At 32.9% G+C, this 13,632-nt stretch overlaps 2 protein-coding genes across 2 annotated transcripts; both read right to left on the bottom strand.

The window, feature by feature from the left end:
- Window positions 1-1,665: 1,665 nt before the first annotated feature.
- Window positions 1,666-3,571, bottom strand: LOC121115593 (astacin-like metalloprotease toxin 3). The gene is made up of 5 exons (XM_040709668.2): window positions 2,814-3,571; window positions 2,469-2,749; window positions 2,116-2,402; window positions 1,952-2,050; window positions 1,666-1,879 (listed from the first exon to the last, which is right to left on the bottom strand). Exons 1-5 carry the CDS (start codon window positions 3,210-3,212, stop codon window positions 1,776-1,778), a joined length of 1,170 nt encoding a protein of 389 aa, XP_040565602.1. The 5' UTR covers window positions 3,213-3,571; the 3' UTR covers window positions 1,666-1,775.
- A 790-nt stretch (window positions 3,572-4,361) lies between these two features.
- LOC121115595 (hatching enzyme 1.2) lies at window positions 4,362-6,511 on the bottom strand. The gene is made up of 5 exons (XM_040709674.2): window positions 6,058-6,511; window positions 5,708-5,991; window positions 5,126-5,271; window positions 4,593-4,691; window positions 4,362-4,522 (listed from the first exon to the last, which is right to left on the bottom strand). Exons 1-5 carry the CDS (start codon window positions 6,451-6,453, stop codon window positions 4,419-4,421), a joined length of 1,029 nt encoding a protein of 342 aa, XP_040565608.1. The 5' UTR covers window positions 6,454-6,511; the 3' UTR covers window positions 4,362-4,418.
- Window positions 6,512-13,632: the final 7,121 nt, after the last annotated feature.

Here is a 13,632-nt window from a genome sequence, read left to right as displayed (position 1 = left end):
AAATCAGGGAGAAATGGATGAGATATCGTCTTGTAACCATTATAATAATCACTAAAAAATCGAGAGAAAATAAGGAACATAGAATTATCCTTCCCTTTTGTTGCAAACAAAAAATAAAATAAGAATGAAATATAGAAATTCTGATGGAAAATTGGCTTCTGACCATGCTTTGCATCCGATTCTAGCTAAAGGTTGATTGCAAAAATCTGTTCAAAATATATTTAAACTACTCAGTTATATGAACACCTGGCCTTGATGCCTTTATGAATAAATATTTTAAAATTTTATAGTATTTTTAAATCGTATATACCTCCATCTACGAAGTTAAACAGATTTTGCCTCTGTTTATTTGTTAGTCTGTTGGTCACCAGGATTACGGGAAAAGTGACAAATAGTTTTGTAGAACTTTATATGGTCACACTAACAGGCCTCTAAATTTAGAGATGTTAAGCTCAAAGTCCCACAACACGCTAAAAATACATAATTGAGGTAGAAAGCTTAAATTGGTGTACTATCTAGGTTGAATGAAATTGCTTTATTTTTATAACAAATAAAATCAAATGTTGTAAAAATAACCTGAGGCAGAGGTTTGTGCTCTACCAAGTGCTCATTCTAGTCGTAATGGTTTTTGGAAATACAGGAGGGGAGGAAAGTAAGCAAATAATTAAAAAGGTTATATTATTATTTATTACGAGTTACTCATTAGTCTTATTACGTTATTAATCATAATCTCTTCGTCTAAAAAAATTAAAAGAGTTTTATGTCCAGCAAACGAATTGTAAAAATTAATTATTTAAAAAAATCAATGTTCCCTCTATTATTATATAAGTATGTATAATTGTACCTATACTAAAAAGCTGTAATGTGTAGTATACTGCTGATTATATTAAAAGTATTCTTGGACAGTATAATCCTGTTAAAGGGCCTATCATTCCCTTTTAAATGCCTTTGGCCACAATTTCGACTTCGGTCCAAAGAAAAGCAAAACAACCACCAACACTTAATCCTTTTATCAACTATTTGAAGAAAATAAATTTGCTATTAAAGGTTTGGAAAATGTTATGTCGTTCTCCTGTGAAAAGTGATTCAAATATTGCCTACTCTTTTTTTTTTTTTTTTGGATGAACATAACTGTGTAGTTTTTACTACTGCAACAAGGATGAGTATACTGATCATTTTCTATACGATCTTAATCTTTAAAACCATTTTTATTAATCTGTTACTGATCTCATACATGATAATTTTAAGTTTTACATGTTCAAAATAGCGGTTTTTTTATGTGGTCTTTTTTTAGCACTCTAATTAATAATAAAATAAAATACATGGATAAATTGTAATTTAACAATAAAAATAAACATTTTATTTAAAATTGGACCGACCTCCTTCATCCTTTCTTTGTTTTATCTTAATTTCAAAAGTTCTATAAAAGTATGAAGTACCAATTCGGAAACAAAAGTGAAAAGAATTCAGATTCATATAATTATATACATTACACAGTTAAATCCAAACTTTCATTAACCAGTATTTTTCCATACCTCTATACCCCCCCCCAAACAGACAATACTAATATATTAGTGTATTTTTAGAATGATTTATTACCTATGTTAATTTTATGATGAAAAAAATACTTCTTTAACCTTAAAAATAAAAAAGCAAATAGTCTATAATTATCAAAATGTAATCAACAGTTATTTATTTAAATATTTGGTAATATAAGAAAACTTTTGAGCAAATGCAAAATATTTATGTTTGAATATACACAATATATATGGGCTTTAACATTTCCCACATCCTTTTAGACAAAATTGACGGATAAAACTATATCCACAATATTTCTTTAGGCTTGTACAACTCTCATCAGCAATTTTATTCTCACAGACTAAAATAGAGATGCAAAAAAAAGGATGATTAATTAGTTATTGAATACAAAAACAATATGTAAATCACATACCACAATTGAAGCAGGTCTTTTTACAATTTTTATTAATATACCAATGTTTTCCACAATAAGATTTATAGTAGCTGCAATACCTATATTTGTCAACGCAAGCTGAAAAAAAGGATAAATCATAAATTTTAAATACATAATTTTAAAATTTTGTAAATATTTCTTACGCTTAGCAGTTGTTGTTGTAGGTGCAGGTGCTTGAGATGAAGCTGTGGGTCCTGGAGATGTAGTAGAAGCTTGAGATGAAGCTGTGGGTCCTGGAGATGTAGTAGAAGCTTGAGATGAAGCTGTGGGTCCTGGAGATGTAGTAGAAGCTTGAGCTGTGACAGTATCTTGGCATTCATATGCTGCTTTGGTCTTTTGAGCATCCAAATTACTCATTCCACTTCTATTTGGAATGCGAGCAGTTGTCGACTTTTTCAATGACATTGTGTTTTGACCATTAGTCGAAAAGCTTATAACAGGGGAAATGATTTATTTTATATTAATTTAATTGTATATGGTTTTTGATGGACCTTACTATGTAAGTCCATAGTGCATAACGGATCCATAATCGTAAGCCAAACCAAAAGTTGAAGTTCTAAAGCCTGCATAACAACTGTCATACTGATCAATGCCTACATTTCCACAGTATGGAATAGATGCAGCTTCATTCTCCCCAAGAGCTCTCCAAAAGTTGCTGTAGGTTCCACTTCGTATATTTCCCCAATTAATTGTAACATATTGGTCTCGATCAGCCCTTGTTTGTTCATGACCAAATCCAAGGATGTGGAGGAGTTCATGAACAACAATCCCCAAATACTTATTAAAAAAATTCAAAGTTATTGTCGATCATAGTTTTTTTACATAATGAAAATTGTTTTACCACACAGCCATCGCTCTGTAAGTGAAGGACACTTCTCGCTCTCCCACTATTGTAGCCAAGATTAGCATAGCATCCACTTTCACCAGTGAAAATATCTACATAATTCGCTTGATTTGTTCTTTGAACAAATTTGACACATGTTCGATCCGAAATGTGCTGAATTGAATCCATGATAGTTTGTCTTTGACTTGAAGAGAAACTTGAGCTAATTGTGTATGGAACAATGCCATTGGGCCATCGATTGCTTCGTCCTCCAATAAAGTTCCTTGAATACATAGCAGCTCTGTCATGGGCATCCACAAGAACTCGACAGCTTCCCTCATCGGAAACATTTTCATCACTCAAGCAGAGTGAAAAGAATAATGAGCTCAACAGTGTTATTACTAAATGCTCCTTCATTTTTGATCAATTAAAAGCGTTGTGAAGTAATTTAAAAGATTTTGATGAATATATACCTATTATTCACGTATTGAAATCGATACACATATGTTATTCGGATTATTATTCCTTTGCTGCGTAAAATACAGTTCAATGTAAACATTTTAATACCAAACATATGTAATAATAAAAAGTGTTATTGAGATGGATCTTTTGAAATATATACTATTCATCATTATCTACTTTCTATTGTCTCTTTTCCATGAAAAAGCAATAGCAATAAACAATTTAGTTGAATTATTATTTCAACAAAAATAAACAAAGGTCTGTTCGAAATAAGCAATGTCTTAACAAAGTCTGTTGATTATTAGTGATACCCCGACATAAATATGTAGAACATGTTGCCAACGTTTTATATTAATCAGAATAGGGTCATTTATTTATTCATGATCAAGTGTTTGCCAGTTTATTTCAGATTTTAAAGAAAAAAAAATCAAAATTGAGGTCATAAGACATTTAAATATTCTGCTTTTACTTCATTTTTGGAATCTCAACACTTTAAATTAACCAAGTACCAAATTTCAAGGGGTAAGCTCTTATAAATACAAAAATATACAAGAAAAAATAGCATCTGGTAAATTTTGGTACAGGCTTGTTATAACCTCATAAACTACTAAAATTATGTGCTGAAATTTGGCACATTTGATCTTCTCATGAATCTGAGCTTGTTTGCTATCTGAAAAGGTCAGATAACTTTTTCTTTGGTTAATTTAACACAGTATGAACATTGATTGATAAATTTATCACGATCTTAAATTATTCCATTAGCCTAAAAAAAGTTTATATTTTGTATGTAGTGATAAAATATACAAGTGAAATACAATCATCAGTTAGGTAGAATTTTTTTTTGGAGATGACAAATATATTTTTTAATGCCCTTACATTACTCAGACGGAGTTGCACTGATTAAGTATAAGTGAACATTATAGTGTTGCACTTACTGAAAATGACCTAGGAATCTTCTTTTAAGTCCATATACATGTACATAAAGTATTTTTTCTGGTCTAGGAACGACGATTTTTTTTAAAGCATTGAAAAAAGCAAAAATTACGAAATTACTTTTTACTCAATCTACGCTTAACATGTCCTGCAATTGAAATGAAACATATGTTTCTGTCTTTTGAATGCTTTATTGAATATTTTAATCCACGTAATAGTTTTTTATATTTAACAAACATCACACGTCTTTCGACAATATCCTTGTACAAATGATAGTTTGCAATATCTTTGTAAACTCAAACAACTATGATCCGGAACATCATTTTCACACGCTGAAATAAGGATACAATAAAAAAAACATTTGAAGGTATTATAGATTCGATAATCTTAGAAAATCCTTACGGCAGTCTAAACACGTTGATTCGCAAAGCTTATCTAGGATTTTAACACTTCCGCATAAATAACTAAAAGTACTACACCATTTCCATTCGTCACTACATTCTAAAATGACCCTCAAGAATTACAAGATACATATACGAGTATTTATATATAACACATTGTCTAAAAAGTTCCGGCTTTATCAAAGATGACACGTTTTTTGTTCAAAATTGGCTTTTTCTATTCGTTTTATGGAGTGGAGTACCCTTAGTACTTTTCAAGCCATTGCTTAACTTGAACAGGTATTTTTTCCTCATCGAGAAGCAGAGTAAAATTAAAACACTGGATTATTTTGATCCATTGTTTTGCAAATAACAAAAGTAGAATGACAAATATTAAAATAACTCACAAAATAAGGACAGTAATACATAAAATTTTGACAGCTCTATTTTTGAAGGTGTGTACTAACTAAAAATATGATGAATTAAAAATAGCGTCATCCATGAGTTAAGCCCTGGATTTTTAGCCCTTGTGTTAAAGCCTAAAGTAATACCTACTTTTCTTTTGGACAACTGGAGGTTTGCCGCATTGATAGGCTGTTTGGATTTTTTCTACGTCGAGAATGCTCATTTCACTCCGATTAGGAACTCTGGCATTGGTTTTTACTTTTGGTGAAATTGTATCACTTCCATTATTAGTAAAACTGTGAGAAAAAAAGAGATTCAAACCATTCTTAGATACATTGTTAGCTTGAGGGGCGGGGAGTGCACGGGGGACGCGTGCTCTAGGTCTTGTACTCCATGGGAGCCCACAATGTATATAATTTGTAACTATACACACTGAGAACAAATTTGTATAAAAAGATCATAAAAATGAAATTGACCTTTTATTAAAATCTACCATTTTTTTATATATAAAGAAATATTTTTTGCTATAAAAAGTCATAACATAAAGTATGGGAAAAATTTATCATTCATAAAAAAATAAATTATAAACAAACAAAAAAAGGTTCTTCTAATATAATGACATATTTTTTATAAAAATCAAATTGAAAAGAAGGGAAGAAAGAAAAGGGCCCAACACATTTCACAATAAACCGGCCATGACTAGAAATGCAATTATAACTTATAGATACTGACTAGTTCCATCCATAATGCATAATAGAGCTGAAGTCATACTCAATGTCGAAGGTGGATGCTCTAAACCCCGAATGACAATTATCATATTGGTCAATTCCAACACTTTTACAATCAGGAAGTGATGTTGCCTTTTCCTTTTCACCCAGAGACCTCCAAAAATTACTATAGGCTTCTGTTTTAATATGTTCCCAATTAATTTGAACGTATTTGTCACGATCGTGTCGATTCTGTTCATGATCTACTCCTAAAATATGTAACAACTCATGGACAATGATACCAAATTTCTACATTTGTATCCATGCATACAAAGTTATGTCATTAAAAGTAAGTTTAAGTATTTGAATACATACCACACAGCCATTACTTTGCAAGTGAATAATATGAGTGCCTCTTCCACTATTATGACCTAAATTTGCAAAGCAACCCTGATCTCCAGTGTAAATGCGTAAGTAATTAAATTGTTTCCGTCGCCTTGTAAAACGGATGCATGTTTTATCGGAAATATAATTCATTGAATCCATAATTATTTTTCGTTGATCTGTTGTGAAGTCCGCACTGATCTCATAGGGCACCTCATTCTCTGGCCACAGATTTCTTCTTCCTCCAATAAAAGTATTAGTTGTAATTGATGAGGCGTCATACTCATCAAACACAAGTACACACTCCATGTCTGGAGTGAGGATGTCCTCACTATTACTTAGTGACAAAATCAATAAGGAAGCCAGAGCTACTAACTCTCGTCTCATATTTATAAAAAGGAAATGTTTCAATCCTAATTCAATACTTTCTTTTACAGTTTTATAGTTATATATTAATTATAAATTATAACTGAATTATAAATCTTATAGTTGCATAAAATATAAAAATGGAGTCATAAATCAAAATTGATGTTTGAAACAATTAATTTATTAGGTAATTTTTATTAACTTAAATGCTGAGTCATGTATGAAGCAAATTTATATTAATATATTATGTGACCCGTCATCAAATAAGCAAGTTTAAATGATTTTGTCTAACATTGAAATTGTATTACAGTTGTATTCTACAAATAAATTTATTTACAGTCTGTGAAATAAAATCGTGGACTTTATAACAACGGGGGAAAAAAGTAAAATTTTTGCAAAATCAAAAGGAGTACAACATTGAGGGTGTATCAAAGTCTTTTTTATCGATATATCTTTCTATTTTTAAAATGATTTCCCTTGCTTGCTAAGATTGTCTCAATCCTAGGACTATAGGCACTGCATAACTGTTTGATGAAGGCCTCGTACATGGCCACCCACTGCTGCTCTACCAGGGTCTTGGGGTCATCCAAATTTCCGCAGGGGAAAAATGGCCTTTTTTCTCGACTACATCTTTAAAAAATAGTCGAGGGAGGAGCAGTCTGTGAACAGATGGGGGTGTTGCCTATTATGCTTTAAAAAAGTCAACCATTTCTGGCCTCGCTTGACCTAGTTGATCTTGGTTACTATTCAAAGCCACTGCCGATGTCGACGTACATAAGAGGCCTTCCCAAATCCTTCACATACCTCCTCATAGTCAAATGAATAGCCTTGGCACACTGCCTCATAGACTTGGCAGGACTTCTGACTTCGTGATTTTCTGGCGTATGCCGCTTCTAAAAGACCCTTCAAGGCTCTGAACTGAAGCCACCATGCTTTTAAAGTTGTTAACAAGACTTTGGGACTACCCAACAACCTTCATAATCTCTTTGGTATTCACTTGAGGGTGGAACCAAGGTGAAGTATTTTGCATCTATGCTCACAAGTATTGATTTTTGCAAAATTTGTTTGGATTTTTTATTAACTTTAAAAGTTCCTAGGTTTAATAACGCAATTTAGCATTTTGAAATATTCACTTTAAAGTGATTCAAAGTCAAGTCCACAATTTCACCTCCACACTGTATTTCCCTTAATAAAGTATTTTGATTAATTCTTTGGGAAAACTACAAATTACGAAATAATGTTACAAATTTCCTTGTCATCAATATTTATACAAAATATAATGATAGTTTCGATTTGAAATATCATGTCTGATTCAAATTAAGTATCATAAATCAAATGATTGTTTAAAACTAAAAATTTCAGGATACAATTTGAGCCAAAAAGACTATGTCATCAAATCAATGAAATAATTATAGTTTAAGATTCTGGTTGGCCATGAGGTCAAGCATTCGAGACAGTCTAAAAATACACACCAATGTTCTACCACTATACACACAAACATTCCAGACGTCTCAAATTATACATAGCAGTTTCCCCCACACGCAATCATACTTATATATACGCCAAGCTCAAACTTGATGTGACTGATGTATTCCCCAAATTTATATTACTATATAAAGTACGTGTCGGTCCGTTATAAGAGAGTATGCCAACTGCCGTATCAGTATCCAACAACTCTTATACAGTATTTAATTCCGTCTATTATTATTGTTATGACTGAATATTTGAAAAAAATTCTCCATTACTCAATAGTTAAAAAGTATGAAATTGTCATGTGGTGAATAAATAAATACCCTTGAGGATTTTCTAAATATTAGATTTTAACTTAATAATTACATGCATGGAATCAGAAACTAACTCCATGGGGCAATGCATTCTTTGAGGCGAATAGAGATAAAGCATATATAAAATCATTACGGTGAGCCTGCCAGTCTTTGGTGAAACAATTATTCTCGGAGAAACCGAATATAAGGGGTTAACTGCGAATGTGACCAAGGTGTAAGGATGTTATAATCTGCAGCTATGTTGAAGATATCAATAAAAGGGAAAATATTGGACAATTCATGAAAAGAGAAGACAGCGACGAACGAAGGATACATTTTGTGCCTTGGGAAGTTTATAGAGTAGGGTATTCCTGAATGGAATATTTTCATGTTAGATAAAAAAAAAAAAAAATCCGAAAATGTTGATGAAGAAAGCAATTAGGCTGCTATAGTCAATCATAAGACCTACCGACTCGGAGAAAATTATTCTCTTGAACTCAATTTGCGTAGGTTCGATACTTGGTAACTCCTAAAAAAGAAAATATAGAATATATCTATGGACTTAAAATATCATTCAAAGGTCAGGTGGAGTATTTCTTGTACTATAATGTTTACTTATACTCCATCTGACCAATGAATGGACACTAAAAAAAACGCCAAAAACAGAAAATCAACTTGGTAACCTTGGAATTCGAATAATAGTTTAGAGGTAAGCCACTAAGCCGTTATTCCATTTCATTGGATAAAGTGCACGCAGTAATGGGAGAGTGAGAAGGGTAATACTCACAAATTTCAAGGCATAGTTAGTAGTATTGGATCGGTCCTAGGACTAATTTACTAATCAGTCTTTTATGCCCGACCCCCTTTGTTATCCTTTTACTTTATGGATGCCGGTTTTTTTTGTTTTTTTATCTAACATGAAAATATTCCATTCAGGAATACCCTACTCTATAAACTTCCCAAGGCACAAAATGTATCCTTCGTTCGTCGCTGTCTCGCCAGCTTTAGGCCATTGCAACTAATTGTATTGACCGTGCTCTTACAACAAATTTCATACTTGATCAAAAAATACTTTATAGACTATTAATTCCAAAAAATACTTTATAAATTATTAATTCGAAAAAAACGTTACTTAAAAAAGTTCCTGCATTCTACGCAGTAAAAAAGTAAAAATAGTTTATAAAAAATTAAATTTTCAATTATTTTTATCCATATTCAGACTGGGATTTAACCCTACCTCAATCTGTTCCACATAGAGCAATGCAATAGCTAGGGCTTGTCCTGAAAATTCATTTAATTTTATGATAATTTTTAGGCTTCCGATATACATAATATCCTTCTTCAATTACGACTTCGAAGTTTTGCTATCTTTAAGTACAATTTTTAGCACTTCTAAAGAAATGATCAAAAAAAAAATTATTATAAGAAATGAATGATAATTTGTTAAATAATGAAAACATAATCTAGACATATATTTTCGAAAAATAGTCCAGGCTTGATTTTGACATGTGTCAAATTTAGAGTTTTAAATCTCTCAACATGTTTTTCCAAAAACAGAAAGAAAAAAAGGGTTGAAATTAATATGGTCGTTATACCATAGACACCAAAGCAAAAGGATCTTTATAACTTCTGCCTACTTTTTGAATCACAATATAAATATTTAGAACTGCATAAATTGCAGAGGCCGAAATGAAAGAAAAAGTTAAGTTAGAAGGATCTGGGAGCAGAAAGCTTTATAATTTTTTTAAGATAGACAAATTTTCTGCACCCGGTGTTAAAAAAATTATTCATGAAGGAAAAGTTATAACAAAACCGATAGATGTAATAGACTTTCATTCCCATTTCCAAAACGTTGTTGGCACAAAAAGAGGCCGATTTCCTAAAAAGAAATGTAATTTCCACTATTCATATGATCTTATATAAAATTCGGTGGAGATGAATTGTTGATGATGTGATGAATACTTCCAAAAATGCCTTTATCTGTAGAATGAAATATGAAGTTCAAAATTATTCTTTGTATGTATTTGTATAATGAGGGATGAGCAAACTAAGAAATATAAATTATCCGCTAGGTGGTTATTTGTACCTTGGGGGCGCAAAATTAAAAAGTTAAAATGATACGACAGGTTCTAAGACTGGAACCGACTCGACCAAAAAATAAGGACCGATACAACACTAGTTTACCGGGGTACCACAAAAGTATTAAATGTATTTCGTTGTCAGCTGTCTATATTTCGGCCTCTTTTCTCCTAATCAAAGTTGTAAACATTGATTGATTGAATTATAGTTAGTTCCTTTCAAGCTGCTAGGAATTATTTAATAAAAAATCCATAGTTTTAAAGAATTTTTAACTATCAACTGATTTACACCCTGTATTCTTTTTCTTTTGGAAGTGAAGTTATTTAATTCACAAAAGGTAACGATGCTTTTTAGTGTATTTTTCTTTCCTCCAAATACAGTTTTTAATTTGAATAAAAAAATAATAAATATAATATCATTTAGGGAGTTGTAGTATTTTACAACAAGACGGAGGCCATTTCAATCATTTTGTTGACAAAGTAATACTCAATAAATAACGACCATGCCCCTATTCGTATAACTGAGTAAGAGAGAAAATCAATTCATAACAAAATAGTTAAATTTTTGGCCCACAGTCTGAGACTACTGTCTCTACCCAATTATCGGACCAAATCGATCTTTATAATAAGTCCCTAAAGACGGAACAGAACAAATAATCGCTCTTGAACCATGTCTTGATACAAATAATTCTAGTAGAAGTAATTAATTAATTGTTGTGTTTTACTATTTATTAAAACACTATATTTTATTTCATATTAGTAATTTTTTAAGTAACGTAATTGAAATTTTATTGGCAATTCCTGAGCAGGAAGTGTGATATTTTGAATAAAATTATTGAGTCATTACATTGCCAATGGGGCTATAAATCAATGGGGTAATGATTATACATAAATACTTGCGTTTTTTACACCATCAATAATTTATAAAAAAAATAATACGCAGGTAATCATCAAATTCATCATAAAATATACAGGGTGAATCAGAGAAATTGGCACAAAGTTTAAAACCCTCAATATAAAAAAGATCTACAAAAAGTACAGTTTTATTTGGGGATATTTAATAACCAAGAGCCCATTTAAGGGGGGGTGAGTGCTTAAAATTGTCGTTGCGTGGAGGGGTGTGGTCAACTTAAACCCGAGTAATATGAGATACTAGTGAATGTGGTCGAGATTTGTGATTAATATTGAATTTGATGTCTATAATAAGGTATCTTCCATTTTTGCAAGAAAGATTGCGAAAGTAAAATCAATATTAAGGTCATAATTTAAAAAAAAAAATGATCTAATTCATCACAAATATTCATAAAACAGTAGATTATATGCTAGTACATTATATTTCATCATGGAACAAGCAAGGAGAGACGCCATCCTCGAATTGAATCGCGCGGGACACAAGCCCTCTGCTATCTACAGGCTTCTTAACTACCCCAAGACCACGGTGTACCGGATCTTCAATGCCTGGGAGGTTGAGCAGAAGGTCTGCCGCAAGGCCCACAACATGAGAAGTTACCAAATCCGCACTCCCCGCTTCCTTCAAGGCTTCCAGAAGTCTATCAAGGCTTCGCCGGGGACTTCCTTCTCCAGGTTGGCCAAGAACCGTGGAGTGAGCAAGCAGCTGGTCTCCAAGGCTGTGAATGAGGGCCTCAGGTACAGTTCATACCGAATGGCCAAACAACACATCCTCACAGCATCCATGAAGACCACCAGGCTCACCAACGGTAAGCGTCTCCTCAATGACCTGAAGAGCTATGGAGGAAGAATCATCTTCTTCTCCGACGAGTAGAACTGGACTGTCGACAGAAGCTACAACGTCCAAAATGACAGGCGGCTTGCCAAGGAGAGAGAAGAGGTCCCTCCGGTCTTCACCACAAAGTTCCCGGCCTCCGTGATGACCCTGGGTGTCATCTGCACCGCCGGTGAGGTGATGCCTCCTTTCTTCTTCAATCCCAAGGAAAGGGTTCACGCAATAAGGTACTGCCAAGTCATGGAGGAGTTCGTCATCCCCTGGATGTAGGATACGGCCGCTGGGAGGGAGTTCATATTCCAACAAGACTCAGCACCTGCACATATCGCCATGAGGACCACTAACCTCTTCAACTCCCACAACATCACTTTCTGGGATCGCAACACCTGGCCCTCCAACTCACCCGACCTCAATCCGTGTGATTACTACCGGTAGGGGAAGTTGGAGAGGGAGGTGTGCAAGGTCAGCCACAAGAGCATCGCGCCCCTGAAGGGCTCCATTACGAGGGAGTGGAATGCTGTCGATTCCGCGGAAGTCATCAGGGCATGCAAATCCTTTAGGGGCAGAATGGAGAAGATGGTGGCTGCTGAGGGAGGACATGTTGATTAAATTTATTGTTTAATATCATGTCTAACTTTTTCATATTAACAAATACACTCCAAATTCCATTTTTATGAAGTAGGTTGAATTTTAAGATAGCTCCAATTTATCGTGGACACCCTGTCAGTGTTCTAAAATATGAATTAGAATTAACTCCTTTTAACTTGCAAACAATCATAGAACAATAGTTCCATATGTGTGAAAAATTGCCAAACCCCCAACTGATTTTCCCCTTTTTTTTATGTTTCTTTTATTTGAAAAAGGTTACATGATACAATGTAACGATGTGTTGAGTGGGAAAATAATTACTGTGTACATTTAATCAATATATTCATGAATGGAGTAAGAGTCTGAAAGTCTTTCATTTTTGTAGGGATTTATCTGCAACACCCTGTATTTGATAGAAGTACAAAAAACAATTGATTTATGATGGTCCAAAAAAATCCCTCTTAATTGATTAATGATATTATTGGAGTAATGAGTTCCCACGAAAAGTAATTTAATAGCTTATTTCACTGAAACACAATGGACATCATAGGTAAAAGACGGAAGGCGGACGTTCAATTTATGTGTCTGTTTCGTAGTTATTTTATTTATCAAACGGAAATTCCTACAGGTCACACTTCAGCCACACCTATTCCTCAAGGGATCATAGGGAGTTGCCCTTGTGAATATTGTATATCTACACGGATTATTTATTCCATTATTCATATATACAATGTACCTAACTCTCTTTTTGCGTATATGAAAGAAATGACGTTCATGAGTCAAAATGTGGGGCCTAAAGCATTTCCTGATTTATTGAATTAAAATAAAGATTGCTTTATGTTCGTATTTAGAGATATGAAGGTCCATAATACAATGCGTATATATAAATAATGTATCAAGCCTTTGAAATAACTAAAAAGGTTTTTATAAATTTAGAAGATATTCATATGTATTATGGTGTCTTTTTTCAAGGCGGAGGAATGCCAAATGACGGATTATATATCAGTCAGAAAGTGTGTATTGTTGA

Source organism: Lepeophtheirus salmonis, chromosome 4 (genome assembly GCF_016086655.4).
Source record: "Lepeophtheirus salmonis chromosome 4, UVic_Lsal_1.4, whole genome shotgun sequence".
NCBI classification, from domain to species: domain Eukaryota; kingdom Metazoa; phylum Arthropoda; class Copepoda; order Siphonostomatoida; family Caligidae; genus Lepeophtheirus; species Lepeophtheirus salmonis.
Note: the sequence above shows the minus strand (reverse complement) of the source record. Positions and strands in the feature narration are given on the sequence as shown.

What these genes read in the sequence shown, in the direction of transcription:
- LOC121115593 (XM_040709668.2), bottom strand. Translation starts at nt 3,212, where the DNA reads ATGAAGGAGCATTTAGTAATAACACTGTTGAGCTCATTATTCTTTTCA. An exon ending in TACAACAACAACTGCTAAGC is followed by an intron (nt 2,051 to 2,115) that starts GTAAGAAATATT and finishes CCTTTTTTTCAG; the next exon opens with CTTGCGTTGACAAATATAGG. An exon ending in AAAGACCTGCTTCAATTGTG is followed by an intron (nt 1,880 to 1,951) that starts GTATGTGATTTA and finishes TCTCTATTTTAG; the next exon opens with TCTGTGAGAATAAAATTGCT.
- LOC121115595 (XM_040709674.2), bottom strand. Translation starts at nt 6,453, where the DNA reads ATGAGACGAGAGTTAGTAGCTCTGGCTTCCTTATTGATTTTGTCACTA. An exon ending in TGCAAAGTAATGGCTGTGTG is followed by an intron (nt 5,992 to 6,057) that starts GTATGTATTCAA and finishes ATACAAATGTAG; the next exon opens with AAATTTGGTATCATTGTCCA. An exon ending in TCCAGTTGTCCAAAAGAAAA is followed by an intron (nt 4,692 to 5,125) that starts GTAGGTATTACT and finishes GGGTCATTTTAG; the next exon opens with AATGTAGTGACGAATGGAAA.